The following is a 26,853-nucleotide window of genomic DNA, read 5'->3' as shown; positions in this document are numbered from 1 at the left end:
CCCTTTTTTTCTGATAGTCCTCTGGTGGAAGAACAGAGAAATAGGGGTTGGTTGTTTGCTTCTATTTGTTCTGCTTTTTTTTTTCTTTTTTTTTCTTATACTAACATAGAAGATTATTTTCTAGGAATTATAGGCAACATTTAGAGAACAGTAGTGTGGGTTTGTTATAAGACAGAGGTGCTTCTTCCAGTTACTGATAGGGCTTCTTTTGGAAAGCCCCTTCCATTGTATTTGAAATCAAAACACGCAGAGTCTGAAATTAATGCATTCAGATAAAAATGCATGCAGGTTGGAACATTCCTATTAAACAGAACCTCATCACTCTTTTCATTGGCGTTGCCTTTATTACAGACTTGTAATAGCACCGTGAAAGGTAATAGCCTTTCCAAAAAAGCTAGCAGTAACAATAGGCGCTTTCCACTTCCCATCTTTTTTAATACCTAGTTCTAAGAAGGATGGCAGCTGGGAAGCCTGGTTTCACTTTGTATGTGTGAGAAGGATTCTTTCTTCTGAGGAACACTGGTGTCCCACTGCAGCCTTTCCTTCAGTGAGAGTATCTTTCTCTTTGTCCAAGTCATCTGCTTCCATGAAACTCTGTAAAACTTAATGACATTGACTGAACCACATTTGATTTAAGTTATCTAGCAGGTTAAAAAATTATTGACACCATTGATTGAAAAGGAACTGACATACACATATATGACATATATATATATATATATACACACATATATATACAAAATGCTCAGTATGCTCATCTCAGTCTTATTTTTTTCTGGAAAACAGGCCAGAAAACTGTTGCCAGTCCTGGAAAGTATTTCACACTTGATTTTTTGTACTCAGATACTTAGATTTTGTATCGGATACGATGACCTCAGCAGTGTAACTTACAGAGGCTAAAACTTTCCAGGCTGTGTCTTATGTTGGTTCCTGTACTTTTGCTAGAAAAGCTTAGATAGGAGCTGATCAGAAAAGAAACCCTCCATGTAACCACACCCCCCCCAAAACAGAGCTCACCAATTGCCCTGACTACTATGTCATTTGAAAACACACTCATAAATTGGGAGAATTGCCTAATGGCATATTGCTACACAAGATTAAGACATTTTCTAGCCCATTATTTAATTGGAAAAACCAAGAATGAAATATCTGGACATTCAAATACTTAGTTGTCTCTAGACTTTAAAGGCATACCTGCTACAATCAGCTGTTACAGCTAAGAGAGCTTAGAAACTGAGAAGTAATCTAACAGAGTGAAGAAAGAAATAAGGTTAGTTTATATGTCAAATACACAGTATGCAATGCAAAAAATGCCTGGTTTTTATAAGATGGTATTCTGGAGAAAGAAATAGAGGCAATTAGTTAAACTGAAAAGAGTTATAGCTGTGAGTTAAAGAAGATACTTGCATCATCCCAGGGTCTCCATGGAATGCTCTTTTCTTTGGAACTCTGTTGTGATGGCAGTGAGGTAGCTGTGGGTCTTTAATAAAAATCAATTATCTGACTTTTAATCTTTTCTCATTTCTTTTTGTTTTTGCTGATAAGGGTGAGAAGCCGAAAACCATGGGTGTGAGAATTCAAATTCTCATTATTTTTCTGAGCACCTCAGAGAGTTTTCAAGGCAGTCTGCCCTTTTTTGAAGTGGCTAACTTTTACTTTTGACAAAACTTTTAGGGCAGATAAGAAAGCTTTGTGACACCTTAAACCGACTGAAATCTTTCCCAGGCACTGTAGCCAAAAAACGTTATCCAGAGCAACAAATGAAAGTGAGTGAAATGACAAGTGGCAGTCTGAGGGATGATTGTCAGCCACAGGAACTGATTTCAAGTGGGACTAGAGGAAAAAGGAGGATTCTCAAAAGGATGGTCTGCGGTATGTTGGTGATTAAATGGCAACGTGTAAAGCCTAAACCTTCATGGAGTCACCCTGGCCGGTTGTGAGTTTTCACACACTCACCCAAACAGGAGTTAAATGACTGTACTGAAAAAAATGAGTGTTTCTTACTGGGAACTCTCTTGAGGCTTGGTTGCAGCTCTCGAGAGTGTGGCGGATGGATGGGGCAGGGCTTGGACTCATGCCTGGCCAAGGCTTTGGGGTGGTGAAGTGCTCTCTGAGGGTAGCCTAGATGACTCAGGAGCCTGCATTGCTGCACAGCCAGCCGTGTACCTCGGGTGACAACCTTGATGCAGGCAACCGACTCACAGAAACCAGACAGCTCCGGGACTAGTGATTGACGCGGTTTTGTTTTGTCTTTTACTTTTCTTTTTTGGGCAGCTCCCCCTCCTCCTTCCTTCTGCATTGTTTTCTCAGCTTGCTTGTGTCTCAAAGCCTGTCTCCTGCTTGCCTTGAACAGCTGGAATGGCCCTGGATTGAATGAACAATCACTGAGCAAGACTAGGCTGGACCCTGGGAGGATCTCTACTTCCAGGAGGAGCAACCTGGCTGTCTAACCTGTGATGCTGGGAGCTGGGGAGCTTTGACACCACTGCAGATGGCTGCCTGCAGCCTGGCACAAGGACTGTGCCTCCTACTGCTTCTCCAGGATATCCAGACAGCCCCACAGGTAAGGCAGGGTGGCACCAGGAGCCTGCAGTCCCTCAGGATGCAGGAGCCTGGAGAGGTCTGGCAGCACCCTGGGCTTCAGGGCCATTGTGCCTCTTGGCTGGGTGCTGGGTAGTAGGTGTCCACAGAAACAAAGAGGCTTTGTGCAACACACGGTGATACAGGTATAAAGCAGAGCTACGAAGAGATAAAGTTATAAAGCAGAGCAGCCAGGAGATTTTCCCCTCTTTGGGAACTTTGCAGGCAGGAGCAGGGGACATGAGCTATGATCTGCATCTTTCTGTTGGCATTGCCAGTGTTACTGTACCTCCAGGCACATCACAGCTTGGAAATGAGGAGAGATTTCCTAGGGATGGGGGAGTGTTCTCATTTGTTTGGGCAAGTGGCTTTTATTTTTGCATGGATAGCCGGGTGCTCTGAGACAGACACGTTCCTTGCAGAGCTTGGTTCATTCTGCTCACTCTGCTGATGTGAGTCAGGGCTGGCAAACTGGAAGGTGTAAAGGCAAACTGGAAGGTGTAAAGGCAAACAAAACAATAAAATACCTTCCTCTTTATAGCCACCCACCCCTCTGACACTGACTTCTTCATGAATGGGCTATTATTTCTGCATAAAATTGACTTAAAATAGACACAGCCGACTACTCACAGCTGATGCTGTAGATGCAAGCTAGCTCCCTGCTCAGATTGTATCACCTCTTGTGGGTTTGCTCTCCCCTCCACCACCACTCACCCCCTCCTCCCTAGAGGATCATGTGGCAATGAGCCTTCAGCACCTGGCATAAATCCAGGTAATTTCCCTGGCTGACACTTATGTGTGGTCATGAAAAAAAAAAAAAAGGTCAGTTAGAGAGGTTCTTTGCACAGGTAAAGTCAAGTAGGTGAGTAATTGCGCACTGTGTTGGATCCTGGAATTGGCCATTTTCCCTTGCAGTGGAAATAGGAGCCTATATTAACTATGACACCTGTCTGTTCATTGTAACTGAATGATACAGCACATCACTTGTGCTGTCAGGAGATTTTTTACAAGAAACTGACTCTGATTAGATCTTTGAAAATAACCAAGTCCTGCATCCTCTTCATAGACATTTGAAAAGGATCCTCCTGGCTCTTTTGGTAAGAGTAGGAGTTCACCCTTGTGTCTTTAGTTGTGAATTCCCCTCCCACGTTGTAAATTTGCTCTATTTTGCCCTGGTTATCTGTCCTGACACTGTCTCCTTCCTGAAATATAGAAGGATCACTGTTCTATAGGATTGGAGTCTGTAGTCCTTACTCACCTGAAGAGCACTTAGATAAGCTTGTCTGGTCTGCTGAATGCAAACTGCTTTAGGAGAAAGGCAATAGAAAAAAAGAGGGTATTTTTGCTATTTGGCATCACTTTTGGTGTCTTGTTTGCAAAATGAAAGGGACAGAGAGAAAATTTGGTTTTCTGATGCTCATTGTCAACGTTCAGACTCACTGCAAGATCATCAGTTACCTAAAATAAATATGTAGGTCTTGCTGGGATAAGCAGCTAGGTTTTCACTGTCTTTCTATATTACCTCTATCGCAGCAACACTTACTTTTACTGCTACAGGAATACAAGCGATACTGTTTTGTGTGAGCAAGTCAAGCTTATTGCTCATATTTTAAACCATATTCCACCTTACTTGAGTCCACAGTTTGGGTTTTGGTTGTTTGCTTTTTTTGTTTGTCAGTTAATTCTTACTTGTTAATGATGTCCTTACTATTAAACAGATTAATCTTGACTAATTGAAGTCTTAGATTATTGGCTGCTTTTGTACTGTCAGAATTTGGATAGAAGCTTGAAAGGGAGTCAACTGTTTTGCTACAGTATTAGTCAGTTCTAGAATAGCCAATGCTGGTAGAAGATTTTTTTTTTACCGTAATGCGCTTTCTTCCTGACTGACAGCTCATTTGTAGCAAGCTGATTTCTTACTCTGCCTCACCATCACTTTTTCTCTATGAGCTCAAAAGGCCATAATTAAATGAGTCAAACCTTGTCCTGACTGAATTGCAGAGTAGCCCACTGAATTCAGTACCATCTTTACAATTGCCATTACTTAAATTGGAACGGCAAATGTGTTTGTAGGTGCAAGGAAACAGAGAGGAGCTACAAAAAGCCCATTTTCTAAAACAAATTCTCAAAAGAAAGCACTGAAAACCCCAAATGCTTTGTATCAAATATGTTTGCTTTATTTAATGGGACCTTGATCTGCAGTGCTTTAAAAAATTTAAATAAAATATTTGACCTGATAGATCAATGAAAGCACTAAGCCAAGGGATCCCTGGCCACCACGTTGCAGAGTGGTCCGAGGAGGATGTGAATTGTGGTCTTTTCTTTCACAAGATGTATTCCTGCTCCTTCTTAATAAAAAACATTTATTTGAAGTGCATGCAGGAAATTCTCTCTGCCACCCTCCATTTGAACAGTACACTGAACCCAATTTAAGAACTCTTCGTATTAGAGTAAAACCAGATGCAAATTTCTAGTCTGATACAGACTCGTGGCTTGTTGAAATTTGTTCAAAAAAAGTACAGATTAACTTGGTAGTGGCAGGCTTTCTGCTATGCTGGCGATCGTTTACTACACCAGCTTACCTTCTTGTTAGTTTAAATATTTATCTGTTCCTCTGCAGCTGGCATAAAGCAGCACAAACTCTGCATTGTGGCTTCATATGCAATCCCAGTTCTGTTGTAGTATACAGATGCAGAAATAACGCCTGTGAGGTTTCCCATTACAGCTGTGCCTGTCAGCAGAGAGCTGTCATGCACCGGGGCGGGGGCACCTGCTTCTGACTACAGAGTGCCAACTTTCTTGCGTCGATTTAGTGTACATGACTGTGCAGCTGCTAAGTGAGTTGTTTCACTGCAGTAACCTACCGAAAACCAACTTCACAAATTCAGAAAGCAAAATTTTCAGTCAAATGAACTCCTAGAACTGATTAATCCTGTAGAAACACAATTTCTCAGTCTCAGACAATCAAGGAGTTAGAGGGGAAGGAAAATGCAGGTACAGGCAAGAGAGGAGAAGTGGGATTGCGCTCTTGGATGGCAAAGAGACACAGGATTAGCACAGCTGTAATAGACACGTATTCCTGCTTGGCTAATCTGTTCTTCATACAGACCCATCCATGCAGTTTCCTCAGAATCAGAGGGAAGGACAAAGACCTACTGTCCACCACAGCTGGATTCCTCACCCCCACCCACCAACACTTCTGTGATCTTCCTTGAATTTTAAGTGTTTTTTTTTTTAACAATACATACTAATAAACAGAACTGTAAGTACCTAACGGACAATACTATATGTCATTGGGATAAAATGGGTATTTCTTCATTAGGACTGAATTATCTTTTGGAGAGGGGACAGGGAAATGTACAACGTCCTCTTTTCTTCAGGAAAGAGTAGGAAATGATGCCTTAAAAAGTGAAATTGTGCTAAAATTTTTAATTCCCCTGGTAGAGCCTGAGTTCTGTTTCTGTCTTGAGATTCAGACAAGAGTGGATAAGGAGGAGGGACAGTCAAAAGATAAGAGAAAAATACTCTGAATTTTAATTAAACAGGATTTTGAGGTTACTGTGTTTTATTCTGTTCCTTGCAGAGATGAGGAAAATTTGTTCTGTAAAACTTATTGGAGATTTCCTTGATGCAAAGCCACATGCTAGTTGCTGCTCAGTATGGATTATACCACACTCTTCAGTGTTTCTAGACATTCCAGGGAGAAAAGGAGGGAATGGAGCAGAAGTTAAAGTTCTTATGCACAAATCCTTCCCTACAAAATAAGTAGTAAGGGGCAAAAATGATGAACGGAATCTTCTCTCACTGGATAATTGATAATTTCTGTAAGCATATTGGAGCCAGAAGAAATGGCCAACACTGCTTGTGGAGAATTCCTTAGCACTTTCTTTTTTGTGGGCCTCTACACACAGGCATCGTGGAATCAGGAAGGTGACCCCCCCACACCAACACTCACAGGTGATGCTTTTTTGTAAGAAGGTGATAGTGTTGAGATTTTGTAATGCAAGGCTGAAACTTCTTTCTGTCTCCTTTGCTTTATCCCTTCCTTTCATTTCAAGAGCTATTTATGAGCAACCAGGACCTGCTAAGTCAAACCTTAACCTTCAGCTTCTGCCTGACGGAGTCTTAATTTAAATAAACTTGTTTTGCTCTGGAAAATTTAGTTTTATTACTGATATTTACACAATCCTGAGTCAAAGTAATTAAGTTCATATTTTTTTCTGAGACAGGGTTAAATTTCCACCCTCATCTTAGGATGTATTGAAAAAGGGTTCTTTGACTTATGTTCATACTAACAAATAGGGTAGTGGTCCAAGGCAGAAGACTTTCACTGTTTTGTAGTTAAACCTCCTGTGTTCTATTCAATATTTTATAATGCTTGGTTTTGTCCAAGCGCTCACAACCAGAAATATATTAGAAATGTCTTAATGCTGAGATTTTTGTTGGCAATGAAAGCAGTAAGAGCACATATGCTTTTCCTTCCTGCTGTGTTCTTCTTGAGCCCTCATATGTGAAGTACCACTTTTTACATGAATTTTTCCCTTTTCTCCTCACTGCCCTTGCAAACCCCTCCCTTTTTCTAGGTGATCCCTGTTCTGATTAAGGCTTGACAAGAGGGACATTTTCTGTAAAAGCTTCCGCTGTCGGCTACCATCACCTTGGCCACAATACCAGAAACCTGGTGCACAGAAGGTTCCCACAGTCACAGCCGTTGGTACCGCAGCTCAGAACAGGTCTGTGCAACTCGGCACAGCATGTGTCTGTGCTGGGGAGGTCAGTGTTGCTGCTGTTGGTGGGAATTTTTCTCAGAATTTCCCTCATCTAAACAGGATCATTCTGTGCTGTCACCAGATTGCTTTTGTAGCCATGATGTTAGAAGATAACTAGCTTTTCCCCTGCCTGTTTTGATTACGGACACCATGTGATGTCCTCCAGAGCAAACTGTTTACCCAAGTTTTTGAGTGGAAAGAAGCTGTTATATTTCCCTGGAAAAGCTAGAGTTCTGTAAGTTCTGCTGTGGCAGACTGACCTATCCTCCCTTGGCAGGGTGAGTGTTTACAGCACTATTGGCAACAGTTTGGACAAGATTTGGTAAAGGCAAGGCAATCTAAGGTTGAGGAGCCAGTGGGACTGAAGGGACAATATGTCCTGTATGCCCTTGCAGAGCCTGTCTGGGGTTCCCTGGCGCTGCCACCACAACAGTACCCATAGCCGCAGACAGACGTTGGGCCTGGTGCAGCAAGGACTTTAAGGTAACACATCTAAGGCTGAGCCATGACAGAGCCAGGAACGGAACCACCAGCCGTGAACATTAAGCTATGGGGCCTTTTCCTGCCCTCAGCCTTGTGGTGGCCTCGCTGGCACGTTGCTGTGGGTTTATACAGAGTTAAGGCTGGAGGTCCAAGGTCCTACTGGACTACTCAGCAACAGCGGTTCACCCAAGGCGGTTTGGTATGTAGCAGGTGAGGGTCAGAAGTCCGGTTTGTGTTCCAGCTGCCGTTTGTAGTAGGCTTACCACCATGCAGAAATGCTAAGCTGCTATTGCAAGTAGATACGTCGGTTCAACCACCTTAATTTCTGAGAAGTTATGCACATATGTTGCTTCCATAATTCTGTGGAAATCTAATGCTTTTTTTGGCCAAGCCACTGAAATACTTTTTGCTTTTTAACAGTATTGGTTGATCAGCATTAAAGTATTTTATAACTACAGCACTCATTCTGTCCAGAAACAGCTAGACAGATACGCATGAACTATTTTGCAGTCCCTCCAAATCTGGATGGATTTGATGGTTGTTGTCTAGATTTCTGCTGTTAAAAAGGACTAGCCAACAGCTGAGGAACGAAAACCCCAAACATGTCAATCACATCACTTGGAGTTGTCTTGCACACAGAAATTTAAGATGATGGTCAAATCAAGAAAATGCCTAAGGTATCTTTCCAGAAGCACAGAGTTGTAAAGGGAATGGGAAATACGAAATCTAGAATTCCTTGTGTTTCTTGGTGAATGGTTTCCAGTGATGTCTTCCTGATTAGAAATACTGAGCTCATCAAAATGAAAGATCAAACAAGCTAATATCTTATTGCAAACTTGCCCCCTAATTTCCCTAATTGTTGATGACATGTCAGAGGTGGTATTTTCTGTGTGGGAAGAGTAGTTACAGGTGGTGAAACTGAGGTGATTCTCATGTTCAGTCACTGAATGGGTAAATCACCTCAGTTCAAGCCTGTTGCTACCCACTAATAATGCACATTTCTGTTTCTTTTTCACTTCATGTCTTTGGCTGCTTATCTTTTGTTTTAGTTAACTTGCTACCATGATTTTCATTACATACAGACAGAAAAATGAAAATTGCAATATCCTTGTATGGCTTATTTTGTTTCACCCTTTTCTCAAAAGTAGCCTAATCAAACTTCGGCAGAAATTGAGTTGGCACCATTGCTTCATGGAAGACTTAAAACATGTTGAGACCTTGGCCCTTCACCTCTGCCATTTCTTCAAGGCGTGTTCTTTGGTTTTAGGCACCAATTTCTTTCACTCCCCCAAAAGCTTACGGAAGATTTGGTGGATTCTTAGTGCACAATGCCAGATGCATGAAAACTTGCGATTTAGCTTACAAAATGCCTTGCATACGTTAAGAAGCAGAGCCCATATAATTTTTAGTGACATTTGCCTTTCTGCACTGCCAGTTTTGCTTATGTAATTAATTTTGAGCTTTTAAGCATGAAGTGCTACAAGTATGAGGGCTTGGTTTATACTTGGGTCCTTACCTTAAAGTATGCTGTCTACAAAGGGTCAGCCTTTCTCTTAGTTTTAAGAGCAGAACTTTGCATTGTTGCGTTGCTGTTACAGGTCACATTAGAAATCAAACGGGAAAAAATGACAAGAATGGGGAGATGATGACTGATGCTGAGCATTGATATGTACATTATTTATCACTGGAAGGATTTTAGTAAGCTTCATACTCATGAAACACCTCTACTGAACAGCCAGCAACTGTTAAAGCCATTTTGCAGGGAGCTATGGATTAGAAGCGATGGGATCTTCAGAAGGTGGTTTCTCAGCCATAGAAATCATGTCATGATTTGCTAAAATGACTTCTTTTTACAATGGAGAACTTTGGGCTTGGCTCGGTAAACAGTAAAGGTGGTTCCAAAGTTGTGCTCCTAGCTGGACACCTGAAAGCAATATTTGTTCTAAAGCTTTGGCTGTCCTGTATTGCGTAGCTGGCAGTAGTATATAGCTGCCCTCTTGTGGAAAGGAAAAAAAAAAAGATTTGAGTACTCTCTCATAATTTGTGTGGTATGTATGCATATTTCGTGCAGCAATTTATCACAGCGCTAGCATCAGGTCAAATTCATAATCAGAATTTGCACTGCTGTAACTAAAAGCAGAATCTAATCCTAAACCGATTTCAGTATTTTAGACAAAGTCACTTTTCAAGAAGCAGCCCTTCCCTCACACTTTTACACAGACAGTAGTCCTTTATTTAAATCCCAAAGGAGACAATTAAATAAGATGTAAGCTTATACGCTGCATAAATCACTCATGAATTGTATTCCCACCCCAATTTAAAATTCAGTATCATTTGCAGCCAGAGTTGGTTGCCCAGGAGAACTAAGAAGGGAAGATGAAGTTTTTGTGGTGACTTCCCATAGCTCTTACAGAGAAACTAATCCAGGATGACTTATCTACGGCCAGGATGCTGTTACTCCTTGAATTTTCGTTATAAAACTAGTTAATTTCCACTTCATGTCACTGAATTGACTCCTGAATGACCCTTTGTCTAGTGGCTGCTCTCGTTATCATTTCCTGGTACCCAGTTTGGTCTCAGAGTACCTAGCTAACCACGGTGCTTCTCCATGCAGATGCAAGGAGATTCCGCTTCCTTTGCCTGCAGTCCGGGGCTTCCTATTCAGAAAAGAAAAATACAGGGTGCACATTTGTAAGCTTGATTTGGGTCAGGCTGAGCAAGCAGACATTTGCTATTTCCTCTGTACAATAAGCCAGAAAAAAATGCTTTGCAGGGAGGCTGCGTGGCCAGGAGTTAGTGCAGAAATGTGTCAGGCAGGATTTCTCAGTTCTGTTACTGAAGCTTGATGAAATTTAATGGTTTCAATAAATTTCTGTTTCTCCTCCTTTTGTTCATTTCCTCCTTGACTGAAAGTTCCTGGGTTTTGATGTAATCTGGGGCAAGTTAAACAATTTCTGTGTTTTGTGGTCCTGCCATAAAAAGAACAGCGTATTGAACAGGAGAATATGGCTGTGAAATTAGGTGGGTAGTAAGATTCTGCACTGCATACAAAGGCACTGGGTATTATTTCAAAGACCAATGGGAAATTCATCTGCAGAAAGTGAGGTGTAGGTTTTCTGAATTATTTAACTGCTCTACCAGTACCATGTGGGAAAATCTGTGGGGAATCTGCTGATTCTTTACAAAAAATTGCCATTTGTACTTCTAGCAAATACTGAAAATGAAATTCAGGTAACAACATTTTTAGGGGATTATTAAGGGAGATAACAAATTCAAAAATCTGATTTTCTCATCAGAGAACTTGTAGCACTGTAATTTTCCAAAGCATGTAGTGGCCCTGCTGTAAAAAGATGAAATCTTATTATATGCTTCTTGATATGTTTCATAGCCAAGTCTCATTTTCTAAGCTAATACTAGAACTATTGTGTGGTATTTTGTAACTAAATATGTATTAGTTATGTAGTCAAGGTTTTCAGGAACAACCTGAAAACTTTGTGAAAACTGCACAAAACCCCCCTGTTTAACTCACAATAGAAGTGGGATTAGTTATTTCAATAAGGGCTTCATTGTGTAAGTGCTTGTAGCATTCTTTTCAAGGCAAAAACCTCTTGTTCTCAGTATAGGATTTATCCCTAAATGGTCGGTAAAACAGTGTATTGGTTTACAATAAACATATCTTTAGGTGGCTGAATTCAAGCATTATGACTGCATAAATAACTGAACAGAAAGACTTGTTTGCTGCAAACAAAATTTTTCTTTGTGGATTACAGCTAATCTAGCTAGATTTAGATGATGCAGACTATGACACCACCTCTTATTCCAGTGCGCACACAGCTGGAAAGCTGTTACAGATGTTAGAGATTTGGGCGGGGTTATTATTTATTTTTCTAAAAAATTCTTATCTCAATATGGGATCATTTTGGGACAGCGAACTAAAAAAAAAAAGCTAAAAATCGCTAACTGCTACAAGATTTCTAAAGGAGATGCCGACTAATAGACAAGCTTTTTTTAGTGACCTTGGTGGTGTTGCATCTAGGTTTTAAAGGGTCTTTGGTGGATTGGCTGAAAAACTTTTTTGTAGGGCAATGCCAGTACCTTTTTTTATTGTGTGAAACAAGGAGTTAGTCTCTGAGTGCTGAAATGCTTGATACATGGGTTGGGCTGCAGTGTTCCCGTGTCTAAATGACTTTCAGATAAAAGAGCCTGCTGAGCGAAGATACGTATTGAATTATTGCTAAACACACTAGATATTGCAATCTTTGTGTAAGCATATGGGCAACAGTAATTAAATCGCTTTGGGGATACTTGAACTTTCAAGAAGCTGTAGGCTTTTCCTTTCTATCTGCAACTACCGTCACTTGAGACAGATACCAGATCTGCTAATACAAAACTAATTGTTTCCTAATTGTATCTTTTGTCTGTTTCAATTTCTAGACATCACTAGCCCCATCTCAGTCCTGTGATACACTTGAGAATTGGTTCTATGATGAAACTTCACGAAGCTGCTGTTACAAGTGTCCCTCAGGTCAGTACGCTTATAATTCCACCAGATTAACATGGAGCCTTTCTCGTAGAGATGGTCACACATGTGTATCTCCAGAACTGCTTTTGTCCATGGAGAGAAGTGCTGTTTCATGAATCACTGTCTAGTGTGGATCCAGATGTGAACTTGTTCACCCCTGCTTTTGTTCAGTCTGCATGCAAACAATCTGTAAATTGCAAACAAGATAAATTGCTAGAACTTTTAATGTGATTTTTATTGGTTGACTTGACAATCTGAAGTAGCTAGAAGTAGGCAGGTCTAAGAATTCATTTCAGCTTGCCTCATGGTGTGAAATAGCACAGTGAAATTAGGCTAAATAAGTTTCTGATCAGAGACAAAAATATAAAATGAAGGTGTGGAAAATCTGTCATTAACCCTCATAGTCTAGTTTAGAGAGTGTCTCACATGAGCAAGGGAAGAGCCCCCAGCCAGGGGACACTGAGCTTTGCAGGAAGCTGGCTGTGACTCAGAGGCACATGAGGTCAGAGGCAGGAAACACCTCAGTGAGACAAGAGTTCTGGAAATGTCTGAAACTCTCCCTGTTGGCCAAAAAACCCCTCAGTGGGTGGGGCATTTTATGGTACTTCACCATCATCAAGCTCTTCTTATAGAAATGTTGTGTCTCTTTTTTTTTTTTTTTTAAAGGAAATTTTTGACATTTATTTGTGCTGTAATAATAAAGAGGGGTTGAGCTCTGGGTTGCTAGCATTTGCATGCAGTTACATTGGGGACATCTGTACTGCTGGCCACACCACTAGAATCATTCAGAAGTTGTACAAGTAAACAAGACCAAGGGATGGAGAAACTGGTGCCATAGAAGAAGAAGAGGGGTGGGGATCTGACTCTGAGCCAGTCCCAAGAAAAGCTCTTTTCTCCTTCAAAGCCATACTTTCCAAAATCTCCCATAATGACAGACGACATAGTGAGGTCCTGTGAAAAGCACAGACCTGATTTACATCTGGCTGTAATGAGCCACCAGTCTCAATCATTTCACCTCCTGAAACTCGTTTTGTTGCCACATCCTCATGTCAGTCTTGGACATCTCTTCACATCCTCCAGGGCCTCCTTCAAACAGAAACTTGTAAGAATCCTTTTTCATTTTAATCTTTCCCTATTCCTTCAAGCAATAACCTGTTCGTATCTGCTACTAACTCAACTGCTTACTGCAAAGAAAGAGAAGCTTTTCTAAAATTCCATTTAATCAAAGGGGAGCATCTCAAACTCTTGATGCAGCCTGGCTTCACTTTCTGTGCTGTTCCAGCCCACAGATGTACAGCTTTCAATCTGAGCACACTGGCCCACATGCAAGCCATCCTTCGTTTCAAAATTAATTTCAAGATAAAATTCAAACCAAACCTCAAAAGATCATTCTAATCAATTTCTATAGTTGCCACATCTCTTCTCATGTACTTAATTCTTGTGCAGGTAAAATGAGACCTCATTCCTGGGATACCAGAAGAATATTTTCTTTCTGGCATCACAGAACAAAGTATTTCCAGCTTGTCAAGGGGAGGAGTAGAGACTTTCATGGGAAATAATGGTAATGCTAGAACAGCTCATGTTAGGCAGAAGTTGGTGTTCCACTTCTATTTATTTTGTTTATGGGTTTTTACCTTTTTTGTGCAGGTTTTTTTTTGTGCAGGTGTTTTGTTTTTTGTGGAGGTTTTGGGGTTTTTTTTGTGTGCAGGAGTTTTTTTTTGTTTGTTTTAGACTCTAAATCAGGTATCTAGCTCCTCAAGGCAGCACTGCAGTCAACACACAAGATAATTTCCTACCCACAGTTAGCAGCAAATCCTTAGGAGTAAATGAATGCACATACAAAAGAAAACCACTTAAAACACTTGTTTCATCTACTTACTTTCAGTACATTTTTCTGTACAGGTGGTTGCAGCTGGTATTCCTGCTGCTCAGGCTTTTATCTGGTTGTTGAGCCATGAACACAGTCAGTGGAGAGCAGCACCAGAAGACACTGTTAGTCAAGCTTCAAAGCTACTGCACCTGGGGCGCACGTCCCCCAAGGGAGGGGCCCATGTGTACAGGAAATCTCAAATAACTGAAGTTAAAGCTTTTGGGTCGCTGGGGGAGGAAGGGGAAAGTGACACACGTGCAGGTACACCTGAGTGCTGAGATTCAGCAGTCAGAATCGAAAAGAATAGTCTCAGACAAGCAGTTTTGAGCAGGTGGGAGTGACATCGTTCAGGCTTGCCTGGTGGTATTTAGTGGGCCAAATATAGCACAGCTGGTTTTACCTGCTCTCCTACATCATGCTTGTCAAAATGTATAGTAGGTGAGTTATTTCCCTGCCAGGTTCTCCCTCCCTGTGGATAACTCTGTGATTGGGTGATGCAGGCTGGATGCTGAAACTGGGATTCATGTCCCTCCTGTTTGCCACCTGTGAAAAATTCAACTCTTCCTATCTGTGTGTTGCTGCTGCTTTAGGTTTTCCTTTTGCTTCTGCAACTGTTGCTGTTCCTTACCCTCTTGCAGTTATTTCCACCTCCTTGCAAGGTCACAGCTGACCACTGCACCTTCTAATTTCTTTGGCATTATGGCCAGTGGTAGAATACCTCATCTGTTGTTTCAGGAGCTGAAATATTAGGAATGTTTCTGTCCCAGCCTTTCGATACTCCTAGCTCATTATTATACCTAGCTTGCCAGACAGATGCTTTTAAAAGCTACTCACTAGAAAATTATTACCAGACATAAACATAGAGTCACAGAATAGCTTACGTTTGACAAGGACCTCCAGAGGTCATCTAGTTCAGCCAGCTGCTCAGCTTCGTGCATGTTGCATATGCACAGCAGGTCTGCAAGATCAAGGCTGGTATGCTTGCAAACCGTGAGCAGTGAGTCTGGGTGAGCTGGAAGTGTCGAGCACAGAAAGCGTGTAGTATATACATCCAGCATCAGAAAGACATACATACGTAGTTTAAAGGAAAAGGATTGGAAAGTTAAACCATCTCACAACTGCCAAGGCAACTGTGAAACTAGCAGGACTGCTCAGAAAGCAACCTACTGCAAACCTGCTGGGGTGTTTGGGGCTCTTGAAGTACAGTCTTGTAACGCCCCGTTCTGAACACGGGAGGTGGGGTAGTCCCTGCATGAATCCCTGTGCATCTAGGCAATTCTGGCAGCTTTTCAAAGGAAAAGTGATGCCTTAGCTAGCAAAATATTAGGATTTCATATGTGTAATCAAGAAGAAAACATGAAAAATGGTTGCCTGGGAACTCAGTAATGGCAGGGCAGTATCACGCTCCCTTGCGGGTTTGGTGGTCGCTGCTGACTCAGCAGATGACTTGCCAGGTGCCCTTTCTGCAGCAGCCCACACTGGCCGAGGGTGCCATGCGTAGTGGTGCTTAACAGGACAGCTGGGATCCCTCCACGCTTGGGTGGGAAGGGCAGAAATGTGCTAGAGAAACCCAACGGCAGGTACAAAGAGAAGACTCTGCTAGTGGGTCTAACAGGTAAATGAGCTTACAAGAGCACTTCAGCAGGATGGTTCTCAACAGGCATCCTGCATATTTTGTTTTTCTTTCTCCAGGCTATGTTAAAAAGAAAGCATGTCCTAGGGACCCAGATGAGGACTGCATGACATGTGGACCTGAACAATATGTGAATGAAGAATTAGGAAAGCCACAATGTGACGCTTGTGTATTATGTGCAAAAGGTTTGCTTTCCCTCACATATACATGGACATCTCTATTCCCTCTACGTATTTTATGTACACTTCATTTATATTTTATTCATTTAGAATTTTCAGCAGCAAAATTATCCATCCTTGGTTACCGAGGTCGAGAGCAGAATGCTACCTTGCACATAATCAGTGTTGCTTCCTGTGTGACCTGGGACTACCTAATAAATCTCTCGTCCAATGCTGGCCAAGTCCGATTTCTGCTTTCTGTCTTGCATTACAAGCCACTGTCTACAGCCTTCTGCCGTTACTCATGACTTCAGTTGCCATCAGGAAGAGCATCTGCAGCCTGTTCTGCTTCCTGAGCCTTTGAACTGATGTTGCTCAGCTTTGGCCCATCGTGCATTTTCTTTGCAGGGTGATCCTTTGTTACCGCATCTGTTTCTTCCCCACAGAGTCTGAGCTCGTGGAGAAAAAGCCCTGCTCCTTCAATTCTAGCCGCGTGTGTGAGTGCCGACCAGGCTTGTTCTGTCAAATGGCTGTCAAGAACACTTGCTTGCGATGCCAGCAGCACGCTGTTTGCAAGCCTGGTTTTGGAGTCAAAGTCAGAGGTAGGAATTCCTGCCTGTCTGGCTTATCTCTCCTGTTCTGGTCCATAGGCCTGGACCTGGTGGCTCTTGTTTGGTTGGTCTCAGTCGTTATTTTTATTCAGGCACCTCCACAAACGATGTTACTTGTGAAGAGTGCCCTTCTGGGACCTTCTCTGATCAAAGTTCCAGCACTGACGTCTGCAAGCCCCACACAAAGTAAGTCCGTAGTTATTTAAGGTGACAAAATAATTAATTGAAGTTAATAAAGGATGAAAAGGGACACTTCTGTGCTTCTGGTGCAAAGTATACAGATCTGTCTTAGAGGCGATGGGATAGCTTGGGGCCTGTGTGCAGAGTTTCGAGGCCTCTCTTTGTAACCATTGCACAACTCTGTACTGGAGGAAGGAAGGGATCTCTCTTGTCTCATTTTTAGTTCATAAGTATGGTGGAGTTATACATGCTTGTGAGTATCGGCTGTGCATCCAGGTCAAGAAATAATGTCACAGGGGTGAGAAAAAGGTAAAGCAACGATTGCAGGTGGTACGAAAATGACCAAAGGGATGTTTGGCACCTGGAAAACACTCTCACATTGTACCATGGCAGTTTCCTCTGGGCTGATGAGCTGTTCTCTTTCATTCCCTAGCTGTGCCAAGTTAAACAAAGTAGCAGTAAGTGAAGGAAATGCCACACATGATCAGGTTTGCCTGGACCAATTGCCCACCTACCTCATCCCAAGCACTTTGTCCGTGAGATTCAGCAATGAAACAAGTAACTCTGACCTCAGGAGGTTTGAGGAGAGCCTGGTGACCATTGCTAGTATCCTTTTAAGTGCCACGACAACTGAAAATCCCAGTTCAACTCCTGAGGAGAAAGCTCTGGCTGGCACTTTTCCCACCTCAGCCAAGGAGGGGATGACGACGGGAGGTAACAAAGTATTGACTCTGTCTAGCATGTTTTATTTTGATTTATTTTTGGTAAATGCAGTTTTTGTGTGGAAGCTTCCAGCAAATCCCCTATGAGTTATGAAATGATGTCCATGGACCTATGTCCGAACACATAGATCTACTAATAGTTTCCCCTCTGCCTTTTCTTAGCCTTTCCTGTACTCCCTTTCCTTTTCTGTGTGCTATAGGTCTAGTTCTTTGGGGAGTGGTTCTCTCTGTGATAGTGCTACTTGTGGGCATGCTGTTATTTTGGAAACGGAAGGTTTGCAAGAAGCGGATCCTCATTCTCAAAGCAAAGCGTGAGTTTTTAAAGCTGCAATACATAGCGTGCTGTTTGATCTCCAAGTGTATGCCAGCTGGGAACTCAAAAATCCCGAGATTTTGTGGAGTCATTGGGGAAGAGAATGTTCACCACTGCCTGGTGAAGGCAGGCCAGATAAGGGTTCTTGGCAAACTGTTCATGTAGCATGTTGGAGAACATGGGAGAAAGTCTGAAGCAGCTCTGAATTTAGGGAGGAAGATACTAAAAGATGGGTGGGGAAAGAGTCGTCTCTCAGCGCAGACACTAATATCAAATGATACCTGAAGTGTTTTGTGAGTATTTGTTGGTTCCAAGGATGGGGTTGGACTTTCAGCATGAGAGGAAGAATGATTTTTACTGATACTGACTTTCTGTAGCTTTGCCTAGTTTCATGTAGGGTGTGCCTGCAGAACCACATTCCCTCTTACAGAAAGCAGGATGTGCGTGTTGTAGGTTGGCTGTAGACCTGTGGGTGCGGTAGAGCTGTTAAAGCCTGTACAATTTAGTTTTACTAAATGAATGGTTTCTTTTCTCAGCACATCTGCAATCTGTCAGTTCACACAAATCTGGGCTCGGCTCTCAAGGTGAGTGACTGATGGGCTGGGAATTGTAATCTATCTCTCTAAAGAATAAGTGGATAGTTTTAATATGGAATTTTATGCCATTTTAACTTGAACCGTGGAGGTTTTTTCCTGTCAAAGGCACGTCTCTGCTGACACCTGAAGGGCAGCCCTGACGCCGCGAGGGGCGGGCCGCGCCGCTAGGTGGCGCCCTGCCCCCATGGCACCCGAGCGGCTGGGTGGGTGCCCCGGGCACTGCTGGGTGTCGCGGGTGTGCGCCACGACACGGGGGCGGGAGCCCCGGCAACCTGGCCGGGTCCCCTGGAGGGCACACATCCTGGCCAACTAACTAATCCTTCTCAGTGCTTCCATTTTCATTGGGTGATCTATTTTATCTGTTGTGTTAGACTCTCCTACTCACCACACGCCATAGCTTTTTATACTCTTTATTCAGGAATACAATTTAAACCCTCTTGTGTGCGGCTTAATTTTCTCAAAATGGGATTTTTGCTTCCTTACTTGCCTTGCGCAATAGAAACTCTTACTGTGAAGCATTATAGAACTGATGCATTGAAAATAAAGGTGGCCGCATGTCAGGATAAAATTAAGATAGTAGGCCTGAGCCCAGCTAGCTTCATGGTGCTGCAGAAGGATGCTGTACGCTCCCTTCTTTCCCAGTGTTCATTTCCTCCATCCTTGCATAAAATCCCACCCCCTTAATATTCATCTGACCACACAATGAATTGATCCATCTTGTTAATGCAGTAGAAAGTTATTAACATTTTTTACTCTTTGTTGGTTGGTTGTTTTTTTTAAATAAGCCTGTCTTCTGCTTATCTAGAAAGTTTAATCAGTTCATCATTTCATCATTTCAATAGCTGAGTATCATTTGTGATGTGGGGAGAGTGACAGGGATGGCTGCAGAGGGCTTTGGGGAGAGCAGGAGCTCACGATCTTGGCAGCAACATGTTGCTTGTTCACCTCAGCCATGTCACAGGAGGGTGCCCTCAGTGGTAAAGCATAACGCAGGTGGGTTGGGTGGTGGAGTAGGTGATGGCTAAGTGATCTTTCAGAGCAAATATGAACATTTTTTTGATTGCTGTGAATTTTCTTCTGATAATTTTTTCTCTTTCCATTGCAGGTTCTGACCTAGCAAACAAATGTGCAGTAAGTGTGAACAATATTCCAAAACAGATCGCTTTCTATTCCAATGTAAATAATGATATTTTTTAAATGTCCTGTCAAAGAGCGCCAGCCTTTTTGTTTGGACTTTCCCCTGTAACACATGATCCTGTAGGTGCAGTGATTGGATGTACTAGGGCTTGCTATTTTTATGTCCTGGGCTATCTTTAATGTGGTGTTAAATAACGTGATACTGTCAGTCTTATTTATGAAGGGAGTATTTGGTTTGGCCTTAGGCCATTCATGGGGCATTCTATGGGAAAAGACCCCAAATCACAGGATGAACATGACTTTTCTACCTTCTGGGAGAACTCTGTCTGTCAGTCCCATTTTAGCTTTCTGCTCCATTCACACAAGTGGGATTTGTACTCTTCTGTCTCCATCCATATTGCCTTCCCTCTTTCCAGGATTTGGCATGACTGTAATATAGGTACACAGTGGGTATTGTTTGTCTGGAAGACTTCCCATCAGGACCTGCTTCTGGTTTAACAGTATAGTTTGCAGGTGAACAAGACAAACATCAGTTGACACGGTAACAACAGAAAGCAGTTCCTGAGCTGCTGAAATCATCACAGCTCTGATTACTCCACTTGCAGTGAAATTACAGCATTTTTCATCCTTTGAGTCTTCTCAGTTTATTAGGCTTGTTATCTTTAAATGTCCATATCTGCTAAAACACTCTGTAGACCGTTCCTTTTTTTTTTTAATCAGTTTGCTTTTCAATGTGGTACATCTGCACACATACAAGGTACTACTTATTCTAATAAATCTGGTTGCAATCAGTTATCGTAATTTCAGTGTGTCATTGCTAATTCCTGAATTGCAGGGAGCTTACACTCTTGCTTTCATAATGATGTCAGATGTGAGCAAGAGTTTTAAGCTGCACATTTCAAGATCATAGTATGTTTTTTTCCAACCTTGTAGAAACAGAAACAGAGCTAGAAACAATCAGAAATTTGTCATGCAGGACCTTTAACCTGTCTTAGATTCTGGCTCTTCTTTTAAAGGACGGTTTGGAATTAATTCTTCACATAATAGCTAGGTTTTCCTACCTGTGGTTCTGCTGAGGCAATTCCATTTTGAAGTTCAACCAGTTCAACCTCTGGCTTGTTTTGTTCTTCCATAGGAGAATGGTAGGTCTTTGCAGAAATCTAAGAGGAAGTTAAACCATATATTTTCAGTTTTAACTGTTTGACTCTCACTATATGACTACATACCTGTACAGGTTTGTCCTCTGAACTTATCTCACAACTAAATATGAGAAATACCTTGTTATAAGTTCCTTCTGTGCAAATCCCTTAAAATTTTTACCTCCAGCATCTATCTTTCTTACTGATGTTACACTCTTTGCTGAAAAGTGCTACTAAGTTTCAGCCCCCCAGAATGCGGCTGCTACTGTATGACAGGATAGCACACTCTGCAACAAGACCAGAGAGCGTTAGGCTTGCAGCAAAAAGTCAAAATGACAAAGGTGGATTTGCAAGGTTCATCGGCATCTAAATTGCAGACAAGGCAGTGGAATTTACCAAAGTATCCAAGCAGGTCCAGAAAACTGGATTGCAGTGGGAGTGAGGTACATTCTTGCAAATGTCATAAAAAATTCAGCTTATAGAAGCGTTATTTTTAAATATGGCCTTAAGTGATACAGGAACCTAGTTCGAAAAAACTTACGTTCCTGTGTCAGTTAAGCACTTTGCAATTTTTTACTCCCTGGGACAGTGGTGCTATGAAGTACATTATGTTATTCTGATTGCCGCAGAAGGACTCGGTAGACCTATTGCAGTCTTCACAGTGCTCTTTTTACATTTACCCCACTTCTCCTCTCCTCTTTGTATTGGCAGATCATACTGACTACTGACAGTAGGCCAGAAGAGGAGGAGTTAATTGACAGGACCCTCCCTTTGGAAACGAACAATAACTTGGTCTCCAGCACAGAAAAAGCATGTGGTCCTCACCTGAGTCTGACTGACCTGACACAGAGCAATGGAAATGCCCCAGATTGCCCTATTGATTCCCGAGTGAGAGACCACACGAATAATCGAATTGGTGAGTCTTGATTATTTTTTTTTCTCTTGCCTTTTCAGTTCTTCAACCATCATTCTGAGATTACTAGTAAGCTGCAAAATGTCCAAAGCTTCTAAAAAGATTGGGGCTGAAACTGCAGAACCTTTGACAGCAAGTCAACCTTTGACACGCCAGTTCTGGTGTATCTATTCATTTGAATATAACACTTTCTTGTTTTCACATTTACCTTACTCACTTAGGAACCTTACAGAAAAATGCTCGTATTCCTCTTTTTCATTCCAGAAGATGTACATTTGCAAAAGAAATTTGAAATCCAAAATATGTCAGCTGGAAGATGCTTATGTAATACTTAACGAGAGTTGTACTTCACATGTCTCAAGCTATCACTTTGGTTTCACAGTAATAGCTTGAAATGTCTCCCATATGTTCCCATAAAGTCTTTGACTACAGTATAGGGTAGGAGATAAAGTCAAGCAAGGAAGCTTACTAACGGGGGAGAATCGTTACTCAATATGCAGTCTACATGAGACATGCTGGCTATGTTTCCAAACCCAGTTTCGAGGTTATTTGAAGGGGGTTTTTTTGGTGTTACTAGGGCCAACCTTTCCTTACTAAATGCCCGTTCTGTTTTTTCTGTGAGTGATGGACTTTGGATGAATGTGATTGTCTGACTTACCGTACCCAAATATCTCCTACAATAACCTACAGTGTCTGATCTGAAGCATCCTTCTGAATAGAATGTAGTTGTCCAAGCAATAGCAAAGGCCTCATTTACCTTTTGTAAAGGAGTAGGGCCAACAAGCTGGACACAAGATTCAAGTCTATCCCAGAAAATTTTGTGTCTGATTCTCTGCTGGGAAGAAATTAATTTCTTTGCTGGTCCTACGACCCCAGAGAATTACCCAGAATTTCTGTACAGTGCTGATCGTTGCCCAAAGGCTGCTTTTAATGCAGTTATTATTGCTTCTTGAAACAGCAGGACCATAAACCTTGGCTTCTCTGTATCTGTCTTACCCAGATCCTGATTAATTGCTTCTTCTAACAGCCTCTCGTGAATATCTTACTGCCTTTTCTAATTTCTCTTTCTCCTGTAGTCCTAGCTATAGCGCAGTGGCTTCATCACATGGGACCTAGATCCACTTTATCTAAAATGCCCAGAGTCCCACTGACGGTGGTCCAAAAACAGACAGTATAGTATAAAATGTGCAGGCCGCCTTTATCACTTGGTATGGTCGGTGCTTTTATTTCAAAATTAAAAGTACCTCATAAATAAACAGCAAAATAGACAACTTACAATGTGTGAATTCTAAAAGCTCTAGTGGGTTAGTGAATTCTGTGTTTCCACAGTGATGGGCTTGATCTGTATGCCTCTGAAGAAAAAAGAATGAGGGTGGGGGGAGAAAAACTGAGTACCAAATAAAAATTTTGCATGAAAAGGAACCATCTCTAGGGTCAGCAGTGACTGTTAACTACGCTCAGCACTATTTTTTTCCTCCTCAGAAAAAATATACATCATGAAGGCTGACACTGTTATTGTGGGGTCCGTTTCAGAAGTGCCTAGTGGCAAGAACTGTGCTGCTAGAGGATGTGAAAGTAATGTTGATGCCCAGGAAAGCATGGAAGAGGAACTGGCAATGCACTATCCAGAGCAGGAAACAGAATCTTTTCCAGGGAATGACGTAATGGTTCCTGTGGAAGAGGAAGGAAAGGAATTTCACCACCCCACCACTGCCACTGAAAAATGGTAACCCACTGGGATGTGTGAAGCTACAGAAACATCCAGCGTGACACTAAGCCTGAATCTATGACAAGGGAGGTAAACACTTAGTGCCTTAGGTTGTCTGAAAACTCATGAAAAACACTGAAACACATTCAAACAAGGAGTGCTAGAACCCATTTCATCTAACAAATGAGAGGAATCATCCAAACCATTGGCCTTCATAGCTGACATCAAATATTTCTCTTTTCCTCTCTCTCCCAGTGTTATGCTGGAAACAAATTTGAATAAAACCTACAAAATTTAGAGGAAATCTGCATGTCAACTCAAGTTTCACAGCTTGCTTTCTTTGCATGAAGGAATGGGTTGAAAACTATACCCAAGAACTTCTATTAGCTATGAAAATTCTGGCTAGAATTCAGAGTTAAGCTTGAGACTCAGCCATATTTCATACGTTGTTTCTATTCCAGTATTACCAGTACTTCCAATTTGGTCACGTATCTGATATTTTTCTTAAGGACTCTGCTCTTGACCGGAAGTAATGACAATTTCAGTTTTCTTGAACACAAACAGAACTCCTAAATTTGTGGACATTATGTCTCTTGAGGAAATAAGATCAAAAGATGCCTCACAGGCTCAGAAAACAGAAGGCAAATAAACCTAATTGAAGTCTGCTGTACTTTAGGCCATTCTTTCTAAGTTTTGAAGTCTGATTCATGTTTTTTGACTACTTCAGATCATCGATAACTGTACAAAATGGCCTCTTCTGATGGAAGCCAAACTGGCTGAACATTTGGATATTGGATGAACTATGGGTTTAGCCCGGCGTGGAGTTTGTAAAAAGGGAAATGAAGAAAAGAAACTATTTTTCTACAAAAAGGAAAGACTGAAAAACAGGCACAGCAGTTATTTCCTATAACATTGTTAATATCTGCTTGTTTTAGAATTGCTCATAATCAGGGTGATGCTGATTTGCATATCTATTCTTTTTAAAAAAATATGTTTTGTGGTCAACTGGCTTGTGTTATGCTATTTCTCAGTCTTTCATGTTGCTAGTTTGATAACTGTAAACGTAGTAGTGTTGACTGTATTTTTGCACAGGACAGTGGAAAATGAGCAAGATGACAAAGTATGCCTTAATAATCAAAAAAAGGAACACAAAAACAATTACTTGCTTTGTAGTTTTACCCTGGACAGGATACTGTAATAACAGCTGTGCAACAGCAATGTCTTTTCCCTTACAACACACAAAGGGAACATAAAGGCATAAGAAACACCTTTTTGGGCCAGACTATAGTAGTATGAGCCCAACACACTATCTCTGGCAGTCGCAGTAAGAGATGTTATTTAGGAAGAGCACACAAGCCTGGTTAATATCTGCTGTTTGCATTCCTCGTAGTTCTGCAGTGTCAACTGTATTTGGATTAAGGATGTTAAAAGAATTTATCCCAGCCTCTAGTATTCATTCATATTATCATTTATTTTTCTTCTCTCTTTTGAACTTCCTGGGACAATCTGCCTCCACAGGCACCTCTGGCAACAGGCTACAGGTGGTTACCATGTACTGTGTAAAGTACTTTACCACTTTTAAACTGACCTCTTATTTCAGTGCCACTAGTTCTTGTATTACAGAATGTAGTGCAATACTGAGTTGCTTTTACAATCCTTGATTGTATCCTCAGTCTCCAGCTTGAGTTCCCATCTTTTTATATTTTTCATGTCAGTTAGATGCTCCACTGCCTTGGTCATTTTAGGTGACCTCTTCCACATTTTCTCTAACTTCACTACATTCTTCTGAACAGCTGGAGGCCAGAACCAGGCGCTGCACTGAAGAAGAGGATTGGGCCAAGGTTTTAAATAGTGGCAAAATGATACTTTCTGTTTCATTCTCAGTACTTCTCTAGATGATGCCCACCATTTTGTTTGCTTTTTTTTTGGCTGCCTGTGCACTTTAAGCAGTTGATTTCAGAGAACCATCAAGCATGACTCTTAAGATTGCTTTTCTGAGTGCTAGTTACTAGGTGTGAATTCAGCACCATTTATGCTTAGTTTAGATTTTTTTTCCCCCAAATGTATTGCCTTGCATTCATTTGCCACCTTTTTATGAGCTCCTTCTGGCTTTACTTGCCTTCTACATGTCATGTAGCTACCTGGATATGTTTAGTATTGCCTTCGCTATGTGGGCGCTCTTTTCGCCAGCTCACTGATGAAGATACTGAATAGAACTGGCCCCACCAATCCCCCCGGCTAACTGTTCTCTATCCTGAAAAAAATACCATTATGCTATGCTCTTTCCTTCTTGCCCTTTAAACAGCCATAACTGTTGTATCCTGTAACCTTTTAGCAAACCTATAACATGACCTTTTCTCCAATCCCATGACAACTTTGTTTTCCCACCACCTTAGGCATGGAACCTCATCAAAGGCTTTTTGAAAACCTCCATGTAGTAGGTCCGTTGGATCTTGTTTATCCGTTCAGCTTCACAGTATAAGGGAGTGTATGTTATCAACATTTTGTGGTTGAAGAAATAAATCTGGAGAAATTCATACTTCCTGGAACTGCAGCCCCAGAGATGAACTGGGAGAATCTCAGCATTATGGGATCTAGTCACTGACTTCCATCAGTGGATAATGTGCCTATAGTACACTTGAAAACTGGTTGTAATTTCAAGTGGTGTTAGTTCCAGTACTTACTTCTTGAATTCATCATAAGATAATTTCTAAAAACAACTGCTGCCAGTGTCTATTTCAGTACGTCTACCGAGTCTCACAAGAGAGGCGATTAGTGAATCCTTTCTGCCTACTTCTGGGTTTGCACTTGTTTTCTTCCAGAAGATAAGCGGCTCCTAATGCTCAGATCGAAATTTCTTTTGACTATCAGTATCGCCATGTCAGCAGCAGAGACGTGAGGTGAAGAAGGAAACAGAACTGACATTTTTTGGTTTAAGTGCTTGTTGTGCAACAGAAGGTCAAGTCACTAAGCACTGCGATAAAACAGCAATGCAAGGGAGGAGAAACAACTGTGCGGGACAAACACCGGTCACCCTTTCCTCGCTTCCCGTCAGGGTAGTTCATTGTTTTCCAGTGCATATGCCTCATTGTGGAAAAATACAGGAACTCCTGCTCATTTTAGAGAACACCAGTTTGTGTATCACAAACTGTGAGTAACCACCTTCACCTGGCTGTGGCTGTTGAAGGATGCTCTGTAACGACAGCTAATTGTGTACTTCACCTCTGTATAGGAATTCACCCTTTTTGCTGGAACAGCTTTCTAGATGAATCACACGCATTGCACCTGCCAGATGTGTTAATCGTCAGTTGGTTTAATAATGCTGGTCATCTTTGAATTAAAAATGACATGGATTTTTAAGCCCTAGCCATGCTTTTCTTGTCTGATATGTAAATGTTTCATTGTTGGTAATTTCAGTACATAGATCAGTTGCAGGAAAAATATTTTGGAAAAGAGCCGTTCCAAACTTAGGAAGCTGTTAAGTCAGCCGGAGTTTCTCCTGGGTAGCGGCAGGCCTGC

General features: G+C 41.7%; 1 protein-coding gene across 4 annotated transcripts; it reads left to right on the top strand.

Moving 5' to 3' along the window:
* On the top strand, positions 1 to 26,700 carry TNFRSF8 (TNF receptor superfamily member 8). 4 transcript variants are annotated; one of them, XM_056330507.1, is made up of 12 exons: positions 1 to 1,872; positions 2,354 to 2,563; positions 12,267 to 12,357; positions 15,917 to 16,042; positions 16,462 to 16,617; positions 16,719 to 16,812; positions 17,240 to 17,520; positions 17,729 to 17,839; positions 18,378 to 18,425; positions 19,543 to 19,568; positions 21,425 to 21,629; positions 23,160 to 26,700. In XM_056330507.1, the coding sequence occupies exons 2-12, from the start codon at positions 2,492 to 2,494 to the stop codon at positions 23,354 to 23,356; spliced, it is 1,407 nt and encodes a 468-aa protein (XP_056186482.1). In that variant the 5' UTR covers positions 1 to 1,872; positions 2,354 to 2,491; the 3' UTR covers positions 23,357 to 26,700. The 4 variants fall into 4 exon arrangements, with proteins under 4 accessions (XP_056186482.1, XP_056186480.1, XP_056186483.1 ...); XM_056330505.1 differs by having other exon boundaries at positions 4 to 1,872; positions 23,109 to 26,700; XM_056330506.1 differs by lacking the exon at positions 1 to 1,872 and adding an exon at positions 1,885 to 2,238 and having other exon boundaries at positions 23,109 to 26,700.
* The last annotated feature ends 153 nt before the right edge of the window (positions 26,701 to 26,853 follow it).

This window comes from Falco biarmicus, chromosome 3 (assembly GCF_023638135.1).
Source record: "Falco biarmicus isolate bFalBia1 chromosome 3, bFalBia1.pri, whole genome shotgun sequence".
Taxonomy (NCBI): domain Eukaryota; kingdom Metazoa; phylum Chordata; class Aves; order Falconiformes; family Falconidae; genus Falco; species Falco biarmicus.
The sequence above is the reverse complement of the archived record's forward strand: the minus strand, read 5'-3'. Positions and strand labels throughout refer to the sequence as shown.

Coding starts and splice junctions, on each gene's coding strand:
- TNFRSF8 (XM_056330505.1), top strand. CDS start 2,492: ATGGCTGCCTGCAGCCTGGCACAAGGACTGTGCCTCCTACTGCTTCTC. Junction 19,569..21,424: donor ACCTAGCAAACAAATGTGCA/GTAAGTGTGAAC, acceptor TTGTATTGGCAG/ATCATACTGACTACTGACAG. Junction 21,630..23,108: donor CCACACGAATAATCGAATTG/GTGAGTCTTGAT, acceptor TTTCCTCCTCAG/AAAAAATATACATCATGAAG.